Source organism: Tachyglossus aculeatus, chromosome 10, assembly GCF_015852505.1.
Source record: "Tachyglossus aculeatus isolate mTacAcu1 chromosome 10, mTacAcu1.pri, whole genome shotgun sequence".
Taxonomy (NCBI): domain Eukaryota; kingdom Metazoa; phylum Chordata; class Mammalia; order Monotremata; family Tachyglossidae; genus Tachyglossus; species Tachyglossus aculeatus.
Genome location: NC_052075.1, coordinates 58,701,681 through 58,723,682, shown reverse-complemented (window position 1 = coordinate 58,723,682; position 22,002 = coordinate 58,701,681). Strand labels below are relative to the sequence as shown.

Genomic DNA, 22,002 nt, shown 5'->3' with positions numbered 1-22,002 from the left:
GTCCATCACCTCGCCCCCTCCTACCTCACCTCCCTTCTCTCCTTCTACTGCCCAGCCCGCACCCTCCGCTCCTCCACCGCTAATCTCCTCACCGTACCTCGCTCTCGCCTGTCCCGCCATCGACCCGCGGCCCACGTCATCCCCCGGGCCTGGAATGCCCTCCCTCTGCCCATCCGCCAAGCTAGCTCTCTTCCTCCCTTCAAGGCCCTGCTGAGAGCTCACCTCCTCCAGGAGGCCTTCCCAGACTGAGCCCCTTCCTTCCTCTCCCCCTCGTCCCCCTCTCCATCCCCCCATCTTACCTCCTTTCCTTCCCCACAGCACCTGTATATATGTATATATGGTTGTACATATTTATTACTCTATTTATTTATTTATTTATTTATTTTACTTGTACATTTCTATCCTATTTATTTTATTTTGTTGGTATGTTTGGTTTTGTTCTCTGTCTCCCCCTTTTAGACTGTGAGCCCACTGTTGGGTAGGGACTGTCTCTATGTGTTGCCAATTTGTACTTCCCAAGCGCTTAGTACAGTGCTCTGCACATAGTAAGCGCTCAATAAATACGATTGATTGATTGATTGTTGTACTCTCCCAAGCACTTCAAGAAGTGCTCTGTGCACAGTAAGCTCTCAATAAATACTATTGACTGATTGATTTATTGACTGATAATTACCAGTTCTGAACGGGAGCTCCATGACCGAATCACAGACTCTGGGAGCCCAGGACTGGAGGGAAAGTGGATGCAGTCGTCCATGGATTGAGGCTCTGAAATCCACAATAGAAAGGGAACGAACCAAAGTGACCCTGAGAGGTCCTCGCTTCCCTAGCACTCTGCCCTGATTACGGGGGTCATCCCAAATGCCCATCTTACAGTTGGCAGGGAAGCAACACTGAGATAATGTCATGCTTGTGCGGAATTTCCCACCTATTCCCCTGTTCCGGTTTTCACTGACCTCTCCAAACGATGCTCGTTTTTGCTCTCCCATCACCACTGGGCACGCAACCCCATCAAATTAACTCGAGGCCAAAGTGGGTGGGAAGGAAGGCATCAGGATTTTTTTTCTGCTCATAGCCTGGGAGTCAGTGTGGAACCTTTGAGCAGAAGATGTGCTGCCCTACCTAATACAGGAGCAAGAGTGAGGGTTTTATTCTCTTTGGTTCCTGATGGGCACAAGGGGACCAATTGTGAGAACAATGAAAGTCTCCCCAGGGGTTAGTCGGGAGACACTTATGAATGGTAGATGCTTTGGTGGCTCTGGCAGTGAACATTTAATACCCGGATTGGGGTCCCATTCAGAGGGTCTGTGGGTGAAGGTTGGGGGCAAGTTGCAGCCATCCCAAGCCATTAATTCCCAGTCCGTGTGACCCAGTCCATCAGTCAGTCAATCGTTTTATTGAGTGCTTACTGTGTGCAGAACACTGTATTAAGCGCTTGGAAGAGACCAGTGTAGCAATATAACAGACACATTCCCTGCCCACAACGATCTTACAAGTCTAGAGAGGGAGACAGACATCAATATAAATAAATAAAATTATAGATATGTACATAAATGCTGTGGGGCTGGGAGGGGGGATAAATAAAGGGAATAAATCAAGGTGACACAGAAGAGAGAGGGAGAATAATAATAATAATAATGATGGCATTTATTAAGCGCTTACTATGTGCAAAGCACTGTTCTAAGCGCTGGGGAGGTTACAAGGTGATCAGGTTGTCCCACGTGGGGCTCACAGTCTTAATCCCCATTTTACAGATGAGGTAACTGAGGAACAGAGAAGTAAAGGAGGGCAGACCCAGAGAAGAGTAATTAAGATGGAGCAATGGGAATCTTCCTTCTACAAATGGTGGCTGGGCCCAGAGGTGGTTGATGTATAGAGCTATTTGCGAATGGAACCTACTCTCGATTAATCCACCAATCATATTTCCTGAACTCCCACTCGGGGCCCAGCACTGTATTGAGAGCTGGGGAGACGACAATGGAAAGAATAGCTGGGATGCAGCATGGCCTAGAGGAAAAGATCCCGGGCCCGGGAGTCAGAGAACCTGGGTACTAACCTTGGCTCTGCCACTTGCCTGTTGCATGACCTGTGCCTCAGGTCTCCTGTACTCCCTCCTGCTTAGACTGAGCAAACAAAACAAAAACTTTTTTTGTTTCGTTCTCTGTCTCTCCCCTTCTAGACTGTGAGCCCGTTGTTGGGTAGGGATTGTCTCTATTTGTTGTCGAATTGTACTTTCCAAGAGCTTAGTACGGTGCTGTACACACAGTAAGCGCTCAATAAATATGATTGAATGAATGAATAAATGAATGAGCTCAATGCAGGACAAGGATTGTGTCCAGCGTGGCTCAGTTGAAAGAGCACCGGTTTTGGAGTCAGAGGTCATGGGTTCAAATCCCGGCTCTGCCAATTGTCATCTCTGTGACTTTGGGCAAGTCACTTAACTTCTCTGTGCCTCAGTTACCTCGTCTGTAAAATGGGGAGTAAGACTGTGAGCCCCCCCGTGGGACAACCTGATCATCTTGTAACCTCCCCAGCGCTTAGAACAATGCTTTACACATAGTAAGCGCTCAATAAATGTCATTATTATTATTATTATTATTATTAATTTGTATCTACCACAGAGTTTAGAACAGTGTTTGACACATAGTAAGTGCTTAACAAATACCATAAAAAATGTGAATTGAATCCTACTCCCTCTTACTTAGATTGTGTTCTCCAGGTGGGACAAGGACTATGCCCATCCTGATTATCTTGTATCTGCCCCACAGGTTAGTACAGTGCTTGGCACATAGTAGAAAAGTACCATAAAACATAGACATGATCCCTGCCTTCACTGAGCTTTAGCATCTATAGGGTGATTTCCTGCTTTTGCCCTCAGAGTCCTGCCTCTCCTCTTGTTTCAGTGGAACTCATCACTAGCACAGTCCTCCCTGAGAAGGTGGGAGAAAGTTATTCCCCTTTCCAGTCAAAGCATTTACCCGTCGTCCTGTTCCTTCCTCCCACTGATAGTCTTTTCATTCCACCTACGAGGTCACCCGAATCTGTCTACTTAACCATGAGGAGAGAGAGAAGGGAGATAATGATAAAGATGACTGATAGGTCATTTCTCCCAGATCTCTTGGGCTCTCCAAAGCACTCGGTACGCTGTTTTGCACACAGTAGGCGTTCAGTAAATACCATTGATTGACAGACTGGTAGGCGGCAGCTCCTTCTTCCCTTCGATTTGTCGCCTTCCCCAGGCTCTAGCTCCGTGGCAAAGAGGTCAGCCCCAGATTGCTTCCACAAATGGATTTCCGCGCTCGGAGCCTCTGTTACTGTGGGGCATCTCCGGGTTGCCGTGGCCGTTTTTCCCCTCTACAAGCCATGGCCTGGGTTGAGCCCCGCCATGTCGTGAGGGAGATCCGACCGGCGTTGTCGCCCCTGCAGTCTGGGTTGTGGATGTGGAGTGCCGAGTGCAAAGAAATCCGGAAGTATTTATTGAGGGCTTACTGGGTGTTGAGTGTTAAGCAATCCATCAATCAATCAAATGGCATCTAATGACTGTCTACTGAGTCCTAGGCACTATACTAAGAGCTTGAAAGAGCACAACTGATGAAAGTCACATGGTTCCTGCTATCCAATAATTTCTATTCGAATGAAGGAGTTGATAGAGATGATTTCCAAAGAGTGGGAGCCAGAGTCAAAAAGGGATCAGCTAGGGAGCCGAACAAGTAGGACAGACGGGACTGTCTGCCCAAATCGGATTAAATCAGTGAAATTACAGTATAACAGACACATATGCAAATATGCTGAGGATTGATGTGAGAGGGGGAGTGAGAGGTTGGGGGTGAGTTGGGGATTGGGAGGTTGGAACTAAGAGAGGGGAGTGAAAGGATGGGAGTAAAAACTGGTGAACCTTAGGCTTCCCCTCCCCGTAATGACCAATAACGTGACTCCTCCAGCCGTAGGGCCTCACTTTGGTGGGTATGGAACGAGATTTTCAAAAAACACCGGGAACCTGGGGGTTTCTATTGGTTTCGGCATGGACCCACTGAACAAACCTCGGAATGTCTCTCTCGTGCATAATGAAAAGACTTAACTCCCCACTGAGTGGATGAGGACAAAGGGCTGAAGTAGCAAGGGGACATGGCCGGGGAGGGATTTCCAGAAGGGCGGGTGCGGGGGCACAAAGAGGCATGGAGAACCAATGCTGATCCTTGTCTCCCAACCCAAACCCTGCCCTCTCCCTGACTTTCCCATCTCTGTTGACGGCACTACCATCCTTCCCGTCTCACAAGCCCGGAACCTTGGTGTCATCCTCGACTCGGCTCTCTCATTCACCCCTCACATCCAAGCCGTCACCAAAACCTGCCGGTCTCAGCTCCCCAACATTGCCAAGATCCTCCCTTTCCTCTCCATCCATACTGCTACCCTGCTCTTTCAAGCTCTCATCCTATTCCGTCTGGACTACTGCATCAGCCTTCTCTCTGATCTCCCATCCTTGTGTCTCTCCCCACTTCAATCCATACTTCATGCTGCTGCCCGGATTGTCTTTGTCCAGAAACACTCTGGGCATGTTACTCCCCTCCTCAAAAATCCCCAGTGGCTACCAATCAACCTGCGCATCCGGCAGAAACTCCTCACCCTCGGCTTCAAGGCTCTCCATCACCTCGCCCCTTCCTACCTCACCTCCCTTCTCTCCTTCTACAGCCCACCCCGCACCCTTCACTCCTCTGCTGCTAATCTCCTCACCGTACCTCGTTCTCGCCTGTCCCGCCATCGACCTCCGGCCCACATCATCCCCCGGGCCTGGATTGCCCTCCCTCTGCCCATTCGCCAAGCTAGTTCTCTTCCTCCCTTCACGGCCCTACTGAGAGCTCACCTCCTCCAGGAGGCCTTCCCAGACTGAGCCCCTTCCTTCCTCACCCCCTCGTCCCCCTCTCCATCCCCCCATCTTACCTCCTTCCCTTCCCCACAGCATCTGTATATATGTATATATGTTTGTACATATTTATTACTCTATTAATTTATTTATTTTACTTGTACATATCTATGCTATTTATTTTATTTTGTTAGTATGTTTGGTTTTGTTCTCTGTCTCCTCCTTTTAGACTGTGAGCCCACTGTTGGGTAGGGACTGTCTCTATATGTTGCCAACTTGTACTTCCCAAGAGCTTAGTACAGTGCTCTGCACACGGTAAGCGCTCAATAAATACGGTTGATGATGATGATGATTAGGGTAATGTGTAGGCACCAAGTCTCTGTGGTCGAGCCTTAGTATCTCCTGTACATTTTCCTGCTGGATTTCATCACCAAGGAGCCCTCACCTCCTGGAGGAAAATCGAACGCGGTGCACCAGGTCCCTGATGGCCTGCTTGACCTGCTTGTTCCTCAGGGTGTAGATGAAAGGGTTCAACATGGGGGCCACGGAAGTGTTCAGCACGGCCACTCCCTTGGTCAGGTCTACCCTGTCCTTAGCGGACGGTTTGATGTACATAAAGATGCAGCTGCCATATGTGATGGAGACCACGACCATGTGGGAAGAGCAGGTGGAAAAAGCTTTTCTCTTCTGCTGAGCAGAGGGCAGTCTCAGGATGGTGCGAGCGATGGCTGTGTAGGACACGGCCACTAACACCAAGGTGACCAGTAGTGTCCCCAAGGCCAAGATGAAAGCCATCAGCTCCAGGAACCCAGTGTCCGAGCAGGAGAGCAGGAGCAGAGGGGAGAAGTCACAGAAGAAGTGGTCAATGTCTACTGAGCCACAGAAGTCCAGTTGGAGGCCAAGGATAATCAAAGGAAAGATGACCAGGAACCCGGCCAGACAGGAGCAGAGGACCAGCAGGGTGCAGACTTTCTGGCTCATGACGGTCCTGTAGTGCAGGGGCCGGCAGATGGCAACATAGCGGTCATAGGACATGGCGGCCAGGAGGAAGAATTCGGTCGCCCCCAGGAAGATGAAGAAGAACAGCTGAGTGAAGCAGTTGGAAAAGGAAATGGTTCTGTCTCCGGTGGCGATAGTGGCCAGGAATCTGGGAATGCAGGCGGAGGTGAAGCCGATCTCCAGGAAGGAGAAGCAGCACAGGAAGAAGTACATGGGGGTGTGGAGGCGGGAGTCCAGCATGGTGAAGATGACAATGGCCAGGTTGCCGGTGATGCTTAGTACGTAGCAGACAAACATATAGAGGAGAATCACAGCCTGTAAATCCGGGTCGTCCGTGAGTCCCAGGAGGACGAACTCAGTCACTTGCGTGTGGTTCCTCATGGCTGACTTGTTACTGCTTTTGAGTAGCGCCAGAGGATCGTCAGTTTGGCCTACTGGAGAGGGATGGAGTGCAGTGTCTCCTTTCCCTCCATACTAGCTGGGCAGGGACAGCTCTGGATGTGCCCAGGGTCCTCCACTCCGGGCCGGATGCACGAGCCTATGGCAGTCCTTTAGATGACCTCATGGGCTGATGGCTGACACCTCCCCGTGGGACAACGAACGCCAGCCGCGATCTTTAGGCTTCATCACCGAGAACCTTCGTGATGCTTCGAGTACAGATTAGATTTGCTGAGAGCCTTGGGTGAATAATAAATGTGTTATGGTCAAGCCCTTAGTATGTGCCAAGCACTCGACTAAATGTTCGGGTGGAAAACAGATAATTAGGTCTCACTTGGCACTCACAATTTAAATAGGAGGTAGACCAAGAATTCAATCCCCATCTGAAGATAAGGGAACTGATGCACAGACAATGTAAGCGACTGGCCCAAGGTCACACAGCAAGTAGGTGTTGGAACAGGGTTTAGAAATCGTGTCCTCTGACCTCAGGCCACGCTTTTTCCATTAGGCGAAACTATCTCTGAAGATTAGGAGATTTGGATAAAGGGTGGAGGTGCGGTGCTCAAAGATTTATCAGCCATCTGGGAGCCTCCTTGGATCAAAGGAGACAGAGCACTAGCATGACAGGTCAGAAAGACCTGGATTCTAATCCCAGCTCGGCCATTTGTCTGCTGTGTGGCCTTAGGCAAGTCGCTTAACTTCTCAGGACTTCAGTTACCTCATCTGTAAAATGGGGATTAAGATTGTGAGCCCTATATGGGACCGCAACTGTGTCCAACTCGATTGCCTTGAATCTACCCAGTGCTTAATACAGTGACTGGCACACAGTAAGCATATTACAAGTACAACAATTATTATTATTATTAGGGACTCGGTTTGGGGCAGTAAGGATGACAAAAGACAGAATGGGGATAGAGTTCTGGGATGTGTGTGTGTGTCTGTGTGTGCGTGTGTGTGTGTTTTGTCTTTCCCAGAGGTCTTTCTGGATGAAGCCCTCTTTTCCCCTACTTGCTCTCCCTTCTGCGTCGCTTATACACTTGCATATTTGCCTTTTAAACACTTGCTATTCACCCCACCTTCTGCAGCACAACAAGTATGGCCATACCCACAATTTATTTATGGATTTATATTTATGTCTCTCACTCCTTCTATATTGCACGATTCTTGTGGTCAGGTCACATATCTACTAACTCTGTTGTTCTCTCCCAAGTGTTTCATAAAGTGCTCTGTGCACAGTAATCCCTCAATAAATACCTGTGATTGACTGATTGTCTATTAATCACCAGTTATGAGCGGAGTCTCCAGAACAGGGTCAGAGGCTCCTGGAGTCCAGGGCTGGAGGGAAGGTGGACGCAGCCATCACGGATTGAGTCTCTGAAATCCACAACGGGAAGGGAATGGACCAAGGTAACCCTGAGAGGACCTCCCCTTCCCCAGGACTCTGCTCTGATTCCGGGAGTCTTACCAAATGTCCGTCGTAGCTCAGGCCCGGGGCAAAAGCACGGAGATAATGCCACGCCTGCGTGGAATTTCTGGAATTTCCCTCTTATTCCCCGGCTCTAGTCTTAACTCAACTTCCTAGACCCTGTTCACTTCCTCGGCTTCTTATCACCATTGGAAATGCGACCCCACCCATTCCCCGCAAGGCCAAATTTTCCGCATGCTCTGGGAAAGGAAAGTGGAGGAAGGCAACAGGAGTTTTATCTCCTCATATTAGGGAAGACAACCTCAACCCTTTGGGCAGCAGATGGGCTTCTCTACTTACCACAGGACAAAAAGTGGGAGTTTTATTCTCTTTGGTTCCCAATGGGCACACGGGGACCAATTGTGAGAACAATAAATGTCTCTCTAGGGTTGAGTCGGGAGACCCTAATGAATGGAGGATGCTTTGGTGGTTATAGCTGTGAACGTTTAAAGCCCTGATTGCGGGCATGTCCCAAGTGCCGGGGGATGAGACACAGACGCAGCCAATCCAACCATTAATCCCCAGTCCAGGTGACCAAGAGGAGAACAAGGGAGATGGAGCAATGGGAGATCTTCCTTGTACAAAGCGTGTCTTGGCCTAGAGGTGGTTGAAGTATTGGGCTCCTTTGGCGATGGAACCTACTTTCAATTAATCCATCAATCGTATTTCCTGAGTGCCTACAGGGGTGCCAGCACTGTGCTTAGAGCTTGAGAAAGACAGTGGAATAAATAGCTGGGAAGGAGCAGTGGCCTAGTGGAAAAGTTCATGGGCCGGGAGTCAGAGAACCTATGTACTAATCTTGGCTCTGCCACTTGCCTGTTGCGTGATCATGGGCAAGTCACTTAACTTCTCTGTGCCCCAGTTCATTCATTCAATTGTATTTATTGAGCACTTACTGTGTGCACAGCACTGTACTAAGCGCTTGGGAAGTACAAGTTGGCAACGTATAGAGACGGCCCCTACCCAACAGTGGGCTCACAGTCTAGAAGGGGGAGACAGAGAACAAAACAAAACATATTAACAAAATAAAATAAGTAGAATAAATATGTACAAGTAAAATAAATACTCCCAGTTCTCCCGCACTACCTCCTACTTAGACTGTGAGCCCTAGGCAGGGAAGGGACTGTGTCCAACCTGATGATCTTGTATCCACCCCAGGACTTAGAACAGCTTTGAGACATAGAAGTGCTTACGAAATACCACAAAAATGGGGATTGTATCTTACACCCTACTACTTAGATTGTGTTCTCCATGTGGGACAGAGACTGTGTCATCCTGATTATTTTGTTTCTGGCCCAAAGCATAGTACGGTGCTTGGCACATGATAGGGGAGTACCAGAAAAAATAGACATTATCCTTGCCTTCGGAGAGCTTACCATCTAACGGGAGATTTCCTGCTTTGGTTCCCAAGGTCCCGCCTGCCTCTCCTCCTGTCCCAGTGGAACACCTCCCTCAGAAGGTGGGAGAAAGTTATTCACCTTTCCAGGAGCGCCTATCATTGCCTTCACCTTTTGTCCTATCCCTTCCTCCCACTGCCAGTCTCTTCATTCCACCAAGTCCTCGTCACCGACTTGATCACCCGAATCTGTCTACATTAGAGAAGCAGCGTTGCCTAGTGGAAAGAGGCCGGGCTTGAGAGTCCGGTCGTGGGTTCTAATCCCGGCTCTTCCACTTATCAGCTTTGTGATTTGGGGCAAGTCACTTAACTTCTCTGTGCCTCAGTTACCTCATCCACAAAATGAGGATTAAGACTGTGAGCCCCACGTGGGACAACCTGACTACCTTGTTTGTACCCCAGTGCTTAAAACAGTGCTTGGCAAATAGTAAGCGCTTAACAAATACCATTATCATTACTATTATAAGCACGAGGAGAAGAGTCAGGGAGATAGAGAATGATAAATATGACCGGTAGATCATACCTCCTAGATATATTGGGCTGTCAGAAGCATTCAGCATATTGGTAGGCGGTGTTTCCTTCACTTTGTTTTGGCAGTACTATGCTTAGAGCTTGGGTGAGGACAATTGAAACAATAGCTGGGAAACAACTTGGCCTATTGGAAAGAGCACGGACCTGGGAATCATAAAACCTGGGTACAAATCTTGGCTTTGTCTCTTGCCTATTGCGTGACCATGGGCAGGTCACTTAATTTCTCTGTTCCTCAGTTCTCTTATACTCTCTTCTACTTAGAGCCCCAAGCGGGGCAGGCACTTTATTCAACTTGATTGTGTTATATCTACCCCAGCACTTAGAATAGTCTGACACATAATAAGTGCTTTACAAATACCATAGAAAAATGGAGATTGAATCCTGCACTCTCCTACTTAGATTGAGTTCTCTATGGGTCCATCCTGATTAACTTGTATCAGCTCCAATGCTTAGTACAGTGCTTGGCACACAGTAGGCAAGTATCATATAAAAGAGACAAGATCCGTGCCTTCAAAGAGTTTACCATCTAACGGGGGACTTCCTGCTTTGGTCCCCAGGGTCCAGACTCCTCTTGTCCCAGTGGAACTTATCACTAGCACTGTCTTCCCTCAGAAGGTGGGAGAAAGTTATTCGCCTTTCCAGGAGCCCCTATCAGCGTTCTCACCCGTCGTCTTACCCCTTCCTACAACTGACAGTCCCTTCATCCCACCAGGTCCTCGCCTCCCAAGAGACCACCTGAGTCTGTCTACATAACCATGAAGAGAGAGGCAGCGAAATAGACAGTGATAAAGATGACTGATAGATCGTAACTCCTCGACCTATTGGGTTCTCCAAAGCACTCAGTACACTGTTCTGCACACATCAGGCTTTCAGTAAATGCCCTTGATTGACTGATTGGTAGAAGGCGTCTCCTTCTTCCCTTTGTTTTCTCTCCTTTCTTTGGCTCTGGCTCCGTGGCAGACAAGTCAGCCGCGGGGTGCGTCCACAAGGGAGTCCCATGTGCGATCCTCTTTTCCGTGGGGAGACTCCGGGCTGCCATGGGCTCTTTTTTCCTCACTTCGCATCATGTCCTGGGTTGAGCTTCCCCTGGTGGGGACGGAGATCCACACCTTGTTGTCATCCCTGCACTCTGGGGTGTGCACCTCGCAGCGCGGAGAGAGGGCTCAGAGCTGCCACCGTTGTGGATCTCTCACTGCCCCTCCCCTCACTCTCTCACGTCTCTTCTACGTCTCTTCTGCAGGTGACTCAGTGCCCGCACGCGGCTCCTTCCCCTCCCGCCCCTAATTCGCCTCCCCAAAGTCCCAGGTACAGACTCCACTGTCGGACCGGCTCCAGCAGAGCCCAGAACCACAGCCCCCTTCACACACACACACACACACACACACACACACACACACACACACACACACACACACACACACACACACTGACACCTAGGCCCCATGGCGTGTCCCCCAGCCCATGCCCCAGATCGCAGCCTGCAACGTCTCCTGGAACAGCTGCCGCTGCAAAATAACTCTAACTTCTGCCCCGGTGCACCTTGGCATTGACTCTAGCGTCCTGGGTTTCCCTAACGCCTTGGCATTTTGGGTTCTAACATGGTGTATCGGGCCACGGGGTGGCAATCACCTGCCGCCGACCTTTTGTCCACGCCCTACCTCTGGCTTGGAGCGCCCTCCCTCTTCATAGCCAAGTGACTATCACTTCCGCCCCTGCTCCGGCCCTCCAACCACCTTCGAAGCCTTATTCAAGGCACATCTCCTCCAAGAGGCCTTCCCTGACTGAGCCTCATTTCCTCTTCTCCCTTTTCCTTCTGTCTCATCTTTGCACATTTGTTTGCGCCCTTTTAGTCCCTTCCACAGCCCCATAGCACTGATGTACACATTCATAATTTCTCGATTTATGTGAACGCCTATCTTCCCTTCTAGACTGTAAGTTTTAATAACTCTCCAAGCGTTTAGTACAGTTATTTACACACATTAAGTGCTCAATAAATATGATTGAATGATCTATTGTTTGATCATTGGAGAAAGGACTAAGATAATAATGATAATAATAATAACTATGGCATTTGTCAAGCGTTATTTGCCAAGCTCTGTTCTAAGCGCTGGGGGAGTACAAAGGTAGTCAGGTTGTCCCACGTGGGGCTCACAGTTTTAATCCCCATTTTACAGATGAGGTAACTGAGGCCTAGAGAAGTTGTGACTTGCCCAAAGTCACACAGCTGACAAGTGGCGGAGCCGGGATTAGAACCCATGACCTTTGACTCCCAAGTCCGTGATCTTCTCACTGAGCCACGCTGCTTCTCTAAGATGGTGACCATGTACCACAGGAGACCGAGGGATACCAAGTAATTGCTCCACCGTCAGTGAGAAGCCATGGAATCCAACTGACCTCACGGGGAACTAATGACTGTTGGCGATGGGAGGACCATCCTCAGGAGGCCCAAAGGGAACTGATGATGTCAGTTTGGAGCGGGTTTATGGAAATGAAAGAATGTGTTAAAACCCCACCCTGGTAAGCAGCCCGCACTCAGTACCTAGACAGGCGGCCATGTGTTGAGACCTCCTGGGAAGGTTTTGGATTAAAGGTCCCTGATTAGGAGCTAACGGTTTATTTTATGTTCTTTACACTACACCCCTTTGGGAGAGGTAGCATCCTTCAGTTCCTCTTTCCTTCCCTCCCTCCCTTCCCCCGTGGGCCCTCCATTACCTTCCATCTGTACAGGAGCGCAGCTTTCCCTTCCCAAACCTTTCTGTCCTTCTCACGGTATTTTTTGAAAGCCTATTAAGTGCAAAGCAATCCATCTATCAATAAAACGGCATTTGTTGAGCACCTGCTGTGTGCAAAGCAATTCATCAAACAGATAGAGTTTAGTGAGGTCTTACTGACTATTAAGCAATCCATCAATCAGTCAAATGGAATCTACTGACTGCCTACTGAGTCCTAGGCACTCTATTCAGTGCTTGGGCGAGCACACCTGATGAAATTCACATGGTTCCTGTCACCCAGTAGTTTCCAATCAAATGGATACATGGAATTGATTTCTAAAGGGTGGAAGCCAGAATAAAAACGGGGATGAGGTAGGGTGCAGAACAAATAGGACAGATTAAAATGTCTGCCCAAATCCGATTAATTCAGATTAAATCGCGGGCCTGGGTGTCAGGACCTGGATTCTAATCCAGACTCAACCACATGTCTGCTGTGTAACCTTGGACAAGTCACTTAAATACTCTGTGCCTCAGTTACCACATCTCTAAAAAATGTGAGCTCAATGTAGGCCAGGGACTGTGTCCAACCTGATTAACTTGTATCTACCCCAGCGCTTAGAACAGTGCTTGGCATAGAGTAAGCACTTGGCAAATACCATTATAATTATGAGGGCAAAGGGCTGAGGTAACAGGGGGACCTGACCAGGGTAGAAATTTCCAGAATGGCGGGTGAAGGGGCGCACAGAGGGATGGATAACAGTTAGAACCTGTTATTTGTGGAGAAGATAGTGCATTAGCCTAATGTACAGGCACCGAGTCTCTGTGTCTCTTCTAGACTGTGAGCCCACTGTTGGGTAGGGACTGTCTCTATATGTTGCCAACTTGTACTTCCCAAGCGCTTAGTACAGTGCTCTGCACACAGTAAGCGTTCAATAAATACGATTGATTGATTGATTGATTGATTGATTGATTGTGTCAGTCTCAGTCTCAGCTTCCACGTCTTCTGCAGATTTTCCTGCTGGATTTGGTCGCTGAAGAACCCTCATCCCCTGAAGACAAATCGAACCCGATGCATCAGGTCCCTGATGGCTTGCTTGACTTGCTGATTCCGCAGGGAGTAGATAAAAGGGTTCAGCATGGGGGCCACGGAGGTGTAGAGCAAGGATACCCCCTTGGTCAGGTCCAACCTGTCCTTGGCGGATGGTTTGATGTACATAAAGATACAGCTGCCATATGTGATGGAGACCACGACCATGTGTGAGGAGCAGGTGGAAAAGGCCTTTCTCCTTTGCTGAGAGGAGGGTAGTCTCAGGATGGCACGGGCGATGGCTGTGTAGGACATGACCACTAACGCCAAGGTGATTAGAACTGTCCCCACGGCCAAGATGAGAGCCATGAGTTCCAGGAACCAGGTGTCCGAGCAGGAGAGCAGGAGCATAGGGGAGACGTCACAGAAGAAGTGGTCAATGGCCACAGAGTCACAGAAGTCTAGTTGGAGGCCAAGGATGATAGGAGGAAAGATGACCAGGAAACCGGTCAGCAAGGAAAAGAGCACCAGCAGATTGCAGACTCTCTGGCTCATGATGGTCGTGTAGTGCAGCGGCCGGCAGATGGCGACGTAGCGGTCGTAGGACATGGCGACCAGGAGGAAGAACTCGGTCGCCCCCAGCAGAAAAAAGAAAAATAGCTGAGTTACACAACAGTTGTAGGAAATGGTCCTGTTCCCGGTGACGATGGCGGCTAGGAATCTGGGAATGCAGGTGGACGTGAAACAGATCTCCAGGGAGGAGAAGCAGCGAAGGAAGAAGTACATGGGGGTGCGGAGGTGGGAGTCCAGCAGGGTGAGGGTCACGATGGACAGGTTGCCGGTGAGGCTCATCACGTAGGTGACAGACATGTAGAGGAGAATTACCGTTTGTAAATTCGGGTTGTCCGTAAGGCCCAGGAGGATGAACTCAGTCACCGGTGTGTAGTTCCTCATGGTTGATCAGTGACTCCTATTGGATAACACCAGAGGGCCTTCATTCTGTCTGACTGGAGGGGGATGGAGGGCATGGTCTCCTCTTCAACGAGGCTAGGTGGGTAGGAACAGCTCCGGATGTGTTTACCAGAGTCCTCCATTCCGGGCAGGGTGCGCTAGACTTCGGGAAAGACATGGTCAAGATCCAGTCCTTGCGATGCCTTAATGGGATGATGGCTGATACCTCCCTGCGGGGCAAAGGGAGTCTGATGGTCCCAGCCACGATCCTTAGTCTTCATCACCGAAAACCTGCGAGAAGGAGTAAAGATTACATTTCCTGAGCATATATTGTGACTAATGCACTTCTCTGGTCGCTCGGAAAAGTACGCAACAAACATGGGACTCATTTCTTGCTCACATGGACCTCTCATTCTCATGAGGAGGCAAACGTAAATGTAATGTAAATGTAACTAATAACGTAGTCAAAATGAGAACTTGAATAGCATATGTACACGATTGTTGAGAATGAATTCAGAGTGTCCCCCCACCCCCGGAGTATGGGTCCGCGAATGCCTTATCATCATCAATCATATTTATTGAGGGCTTACTGTGTGCAGAGCACTGTACTAAGCGCTTGGGAAGTACAAGTTGGCAACATATAGAGACAGTCCCTACCCAACAGTGGGCTCACAGTCTAAAAGGGGGAGACAGAGAACAAAACCAAACATAATAACAAAATAAAATAAATAGAATAGATATGTACAAGTAAAATAAATAAATAAATAAACAGAGTAATAAATATGTACAAACATATATACATATATACAGGTGCAGTGGGGAAGGGAAGGAGGTAAGATGGGGGGGATGGAGAGGGGATGAGGGGGATGAGGCCTTATGTAATCATAATAATCATAATATAATAATGATCATAATGATAATTGTGGCATTTGTTAAGCGATCACTATGTGCCAGGAACTGTATCAAGCGCTGGGGTGGGCTCTCCATCACCTCGCCCCCTCATACCTCACTTCCCTTCTCTCCTTCTACAGCCCAGCCTGCACCCTCCGCTCCTCTGCCGCTAACCTCCTCACTGTACCTCATTCTCGCCTGTCCCACCCACGTCCGACCCACGTCCTCCCCCTGGCCTGGAATGCCCTCCCTCCACACATCCGCCAAGTTAGCTCTCTTCTTCCCTTCAATGCCCTACTGAGAGCTCACCTCCTTCAAGAGGCCTTCCCAGACTGAGCCCCCTTTTTCATCTCCTCCTCTCCATCCCCCCGCCCTACCTCCTTCCGCTCCCCATAGCACCTGTATATATGTTCGTACAGATTTATTATTCTATTTATTTTACGTGTACATATTTACTATTCTATTTATTTTGTTAATGATGTGCATATAGCTTTAATTCTATTTATTCTGACGACTTGACACTGTCCACATGTTTTGTTTTTATCTCTGTCTCCCCTTTCTAGACTGTGAGCCCGTTGTTGGATAGGGACCGTCTCAATATGTCGCCAACTTGTAATAATAATAATAATAATAATGGCATTTATTAAGCGCTTTCTATGTGTAAAGCACTGTTCTAAGCTCTGGGGAGGTTACAAGGTGATAAGGTTGTCCCGCAGGGGGCTCACAGTCTTAATCCCCATTTTACAGGTGAGGTAACTGAGGCACAGAGAAGTGAAATGACTTGCCCAAAGTTACACAGCTGACAATTGGTGGAGCCGGAATTTGAACCTGTGACCTCTGACTCCAAAACCCGGGCTCTTTCCGGTGCCCGGAACCCCCAAAACCCCTCACATCCAAGCCGTCACCAAAACCTGCCGGTCTCAGCTCCGCAACATTGCCAAGATCCGCCCTTTCCTCTCCATCCAAACCGCTACCCTGCTAATTCAAGCTCTCATCCTATCCCGTCTGGACTACTGCACTAGCCTTCTCTCTGATCTCCCACCCTCGTGTCTCTCTCCACTTCAATCCATACTTCATGCTGCTGCCCGGATTATCTTTGTCCAGAAACGCTCTGGACATATCACTCCCCTCCTCAAAAACCTCCAATGGCTACCGATCAATCTGAGCATCAGGCAGAAACTCCTCACCCTGGGCTTCAAGGCTCTCCATCACCTCGCCCCCTCCTACCTCACCTCCCTTCTCTCCTTCTACTGCCCAGCCCGCACCCTCCGCTCCTCCACCACTAATCTCCTCACTGTACCTCGCTCTCGCCTGTCCCGCCATCGACCCGCGGCCCACGTCATCCCCCGGGCCTGGAATGCCCTCCCTCTGCCCATCCGCCAAGCTAGCTCTCTTCCTCCCTTCAAGGCCCTGCTGAGAGCTCACCTCCTCCAGGAGGCCTTCCCAGACTGAGCCCCTTCTTTCCTCTCCCCCTCGTCCCCCTCTCCATCCCCGTCTTACCTCCTTCCCTTCCCCACAGCACCTGTATATATGTATATATGGTTGTACATATTTATTACTCTGTTTATTTATTTATTTATTTATTTTACTTGTGCATTTCTATCCTACTTATTTTATTTTGTTGGTATGTTTGGTTCTGTTCTCTGTCTCCCCCTTTTAGACTGTGAGCCCACTGTTGGGTAGGGACTGTCTCTATGTGATGCCAATTTGTACTTCCCAAGCGCTTAGTACAGTGCTCTGCACATAGTAAGCGCTCAATAAATACGATTGATTGATTGATTGATTGATTTCCACTGAGCCACGCTGCTTCTCTACTTCCCTACTTCTCTGCTTCTTGTACTTCCTAAGCGCTTAGTACAGTGCTCTGCACACAGTAAGCACTCAATAAATACGATTGAATGAACGAATGAATACAATCAAATCAGGCGGACATAGTCCCTGTCCCACGTGGGGCTCATAGTCTCCATTCCCATTTTACAGATGAAGTAATTAAGGCAACAGGCAAGTGAAAAGACTTGCCCAAGGCCACACAGCAGATAAGTGGTCGAGCCAGGATTAGAATACACGAGCTTCTGACTCCAAGGCCCGTTCTCTATCTACTAAGCCAGAGGGAGGAAAAGTGTCCTTTGTCCTAGCCCAAGAATGTCAAGGTTTCACCTGAATTCATCCCCCAACCCATCAACTGTCCATACTTGGATAACTGAGATTGTCAGGTGCCTTGAGGGAGAAAGAGTGTTTGGGATCATAAGCCTAGGACCCAGTGAGTGCTAAGGAGCTCATGGCCCCATCATTCCCTGGAGATACTGCCAGAAAAGGGAGAAGACCCTTCAGAGACAAGTCAGGGGTGTCTGCCCTGGGTGAATAATGAAAGTTATTTTGTTAGCCCTTTACTATGTGCCAAGTACTGTACTTAGTAGTAGGGTGGATCCAAGGTAATCAGGTCTCACTCGGGTATCCTAATCTAAATAGGAGGGAGAACAAGAATTGAATCCCCATTTTGCAGATGAAGGACCTGAGGCACGGAGAAATTAAGTGACTAGCCCAAGGTCAGGCAGCAAGTAAATTGCATAGCATGGATTAAAACTCAGGCCCTCTGACCCCTAAGGTGTACTTTTTCCACTAGGTGACACTGCTACTGAAGATGAGAGGATATGGTTACGTGGTGCAGGTGGGCTGTTCAGATACTAATCAGCCATCAGGGATCAAAGGGACCCTGCTTGGGGCAGTAAGGATTACAAAAATCAGACTGGGGACTATGCTCTGGAGGGGGAGCGGGAGGGGGGTGTTCGTGTGTGTGTGTGTGTGTGTGTGTGTGTGTGTGTGTGTGTGTGTGTGTGTGTATCTGTCTCTCCCAGAAGCCTTTCCGGATGAAGTCCTCTTTTCCCCTACTCCCTCTCCCTTTTCTGCGTCGCTTATATACTAGGATCTTTGCGTTTCAAGAAGTTGTGATTTACCCCACCTTCAGCACTACAGCACTAACGTATATGTCCGTTCACTTCTGGATTTATATGTATTTCTTCCTCTCCCTCTATGCTGTAAACTTCTTGTGGTCAGGGAGCATCTCTACCAACTCCGCTGAACTATCCCAAGTGCTTAAGAGAAGCAGTGTGGCTAAGTGGAAAGAGCACGGGCTTGGGAGTCACAGATCATGGGTTCTAATCCTAACTCCGCCACTTATCAGCTGTGTGACTTTGGACAAGTCACTTAACTTCTCTGTGCCTTAGTTACCTCATCTGTAAAATGGGGATTAAGAATGTGAGCCCCACGTGGGACAACCTGATTACCTTGTATCTACCCCAACACTTAAAACAGTGCTTGGTACATAGTAAGAGCTTAACAAATACCATCATTAATTAATTAATTCGTAAAATTCTTTGAGCACAATAAGCCCTCAATAAATACCATTGATAGATTGATTGACTGAAAATTACCAGTTCTGAACGGGGTCTCCAGGGCAGGATCAGAGGCTCTGGGAATCCGGGGCTGGAGGGAAGGTGGATTCAGTCAATGAATTGAGGCTCTGAAATCCACAACGGGAAGGAAACGGACCAAAGTGACCCTGAGAGGTCCTCACTTCCCTAGCACTTATATAATTTCCTGTTACTCTGTTCCAGGCTTTCATGCACCTCTCCAAACCATGGTCAGTTCCACGCCTTCCTATCACCATTGTAGAAACGACTCCATCCACTAGCCACAAGATCAAAATTTCTGCATCCTCTGGGAATGGGGATGGAAGGAAGGCATCAGGAGTTTTCTCTGCTCAAAGCAGGAGAATCATTCTATACTCTTCCGGCAGGAGATGGGCTTCTTTAAAAACTGCAGGAGCAAGAGTTGGAGTTTTATTCTATTTGGTTCCTGCTGGCCACACGGGGACCAATTGTGAGAACAATCAATGTCTCCCCAGGGGTGAGTCGGGAGATACTGAGTCGGTAGATGCTTGGTGGCTTTGGCTGTGAACGTTTAATACCCGGATTGGGGGCCCATTGACCCTGATTAATTAACCTTTGGAGGAGGGACTAAGATGGTGAATGTGCACCACTGGAGACAGAGGAATACCAAGTTCTTCCTCAATCTCCAATGAGAAGCCACAAAACCGGCCTATCTCTTGAGGGACTGATGACGGTTTGTGATGAGGGAACCATTCTCTGGGGGGCCAAAGGGAACTGACTATGTCATCTTGGGGTGGGTTTACGAAAATGAAAGTATGTGTTAAAACCCCACCCGAGTACCTGGACAGGCGGCCATGTGCTGAGACCTCCTTGGAAGGTGTGGCATTACATGTCCCTGACTAGGAGCTATATTCAGGCTGCCAGGAACTCAGGATGACCAGAGACCTGCTGGAGAGACGCCCCGGGAGTTTCCAGTGTACTGTCCAGCGGCTGCAGCTCGCGTGGCAACACGAAAACATGTACAACTTGCGTGGCAACATGAGGAGTGTGGCTTAGTGGAGCACAGTGCTGGGCACACAGTAACAAAACCCACGTGACGTGAAGCAGATCTCCAGGAATGAGGAGCAGTGCAGGAAGAAGTACATAGGGGTGCCGAGACAGGAGTCCATTAGGGTTTGGGTGACGATGGTCTGGTTGTCCGTGACCCTCAGTACGTAGGTAACAGACATATAGAGGAGAATCACCGCCTGTAAATTCGGGTCTTCTGTGAGCCCCAGGAGGATGAAGTCAGTCACTGGCGTGTGGTTCCTCATGGTTGACCGGTGACTCTTATCGGATAACGACAAGAGGACCTACTGGAGGGAAACGGAGGGTTATTTCTCCTCTCCCTCCAGACTAAATGGGTAGGAACAGCTCCAGATATTCCCAGGGTCCTACAGTCCAGGCCGAGTGCATGAAATCTTGGTCATGGCCGGATCAGGACCCATTCCTTGAGATGACTTCAAGGGTTGATGGCTGACACCTCCCCGCGGGACAACAGAAGAATGATGGTCCCAGCAGCGATCCTTAGGCTTCAGCACCTGGAACCTGAGTGAAGGTTGGAATAGAGATAATACTTGGAATGGAGATTATATTTACTGCGCACACACTGGGAGCAGGACGCTGTTCTAATTTCTCATGAAAGTACACAAAAGCATGTGATAAATACCAAGCATGTGACAAATACCCTGCCCACATGGAGCTTTCGTTCTCAAGAGCAGGGAAATGTAAATTTATTTACCGGTAGTGTGGTCAAAATAAGAACTTGAATCATTGTATACATGATTGTTGAGAATGGGTGCATTCTGCCCCCTGGAGCTTGGATGCGTAAATGCCTTGTGTGTATGTGATTGGGGGATAAAGTGCCTTTTGACCGATCCATGAATGTCAAGGTTCCATCGCAACAAGTGCACCCAACTTATCAACTGCCAATATGCGGGGAACTGAGTTCGTCAGGAGCCTTGAGGAAGGAAGAGAGTTTGGCACCGTGAGCATAGGACCCAGTGAGTGATAAGGAGCTCATAGCCCAGCCATTCCTTGAGCATGCTGCCAGAAAAAGGAGAAGACCCTTAGGAGACGAGTCCGGAATGTCTGTCTTGAGTGAATAACAGTTGTGGTTTTCATCAATCCACCAGTCGTCTTTACGAGCTCTTATTATAAATATGATTGAATGAATGAATGAATTGTGTGCAGGTGCTGCACTAAGCGCTTGGTAGAGTACAACACAACAATATAACAGTCACATTCCCTGTCCACAACGAGCTTACAGTCTAGAAGGTGAGACAGTCATTAATGTAAATAAATAAATTACGGATATGTACATAGCTGCTGTGGGGCTATGGCGGGGGAGGGTAGGGTTGATGGTGCTGAATACAGGGAATCAGTCAGGGAGATACAAAAAGGAGTGGGAAGAGAGGAAGTCAAGCCCCAACTATGTGCCAAGCACTTTATAAAGTGCTGGGATAGATAGAAGATAATTAGGTCCCAAATGGGAATCACAATCTACATAGGAGGGAGAACAAGTACTGAATCTCCAGTTTCCAGACGAGGGAACTGACACAGAGAATTCAAATGACTGGACCAATGTTACAAAGCAGATAAGTGGTGGAGCTGGGATTAGAACGCAGGTACTCTGAATATCAGGCCATGTTTTTTTGGTAGGTGACACTGCTTCTGAAGAGTAGAGGATTTGTACACAGGAAGGTGGTGGGGTGCTCAGAGACTAACCAGCCCCCAGGGAGCCTCCCTGAATCTAAGGGATCCTGCTTGGGTCAGTAAGGATGAGAAAGGGCAGACTGGGGATAAAGTTCTGGTGTGTGTGTGTGTGTGTGTGTGTGTGTGTGTGTGAGAGAGAGAGAGAGAGAGAGTGTGTGAGTGTGTGTGTGTGTGTGTGCGTGTGTGTGTGTGCATTTGTTTCTCCCATGGTCCTTTCCCTGTTAAGCCTTCTTTTCCCAAGCTCCCTCGCCCTTATGAGTCACTTATACACTTGAATCTTTACCTTTTTAGCACTTGGTATTCACCCGAGCTTCAGTACTACAACACTTATGTACATATCCGTCATTTACGTATGGATTTATATTTATGTCTGTCTCTTCCGGTATACTGTAAGGTTCTTGTGGTCAGGGAACGTGTGTACCAACTCTTTTGTACTCTCCCAAGCGCTAGTAAAGTTCTCTGCACACAGTTATCCCTCAATAAATACCATTGATTGATTGATTTTCTGATAATTACCTGTTCTGAACGGAGGCTCCAGGACAGGGTCTCAGACTCCAGGATTTCAGGGTTGTAGGGAAGTTGGATGAAGTCA

The 22,002-nt window shown here is 48.6% G+C and overlaps 2 protein-coding genes across 2 annotated transcripts; both read right to left on the bottom strand.

The window, feature by feature from the left end:
• Window positions 1-5,299: 5,299 nt before the first annotated feature.
• LOC119933262 (olfactory receptor 6C74-like) lies at window positions 5,300-6,238 on the bottom strand. The gene has a single exon (XM_038752681.1). The coding sequence runs from the start codon at window positions 6,236-6,238 to the stop codon at window positions 5,300-5,302; it is 939 nt and encodes a 312-aa protein (XP_038608609.1).
• Window positions 6,239-13,440: 7,202 nt separating this feature from the next.
• On the bottom strand, window positions 13,441-14,379 carry LOC119932935 (olfactory receptor 6C74-like). Its single transcript, XM_038752060.1, has one exon. It carries the CDS (start codon window positions 14,377-14,379, stop codon window positions 13,441-13,443), a length of 939 nt encoding a protein of 312 aa, XP_038607988.1.
• Window positions 14,380-22,002: the final 7,623 nt, after the last annotated feature.

Bases quoted from the DNA above. Each gene is read 5' to 3' on its own strand.
- LOC119933262 (XM_038752681.1), bottom strand. From the start codon at position 6,238: ATGAGGAACCACACGCAAGTGACTGAGTTCGTCCTCCTGGGACTCACG.
- LOC119932935 (XM_038752060.1), bottom strand. From the start codon at position 14,379: ATGAGGAACTACACACCGGTGACTGAGTTCATCCTCCTGGGCCTTACG.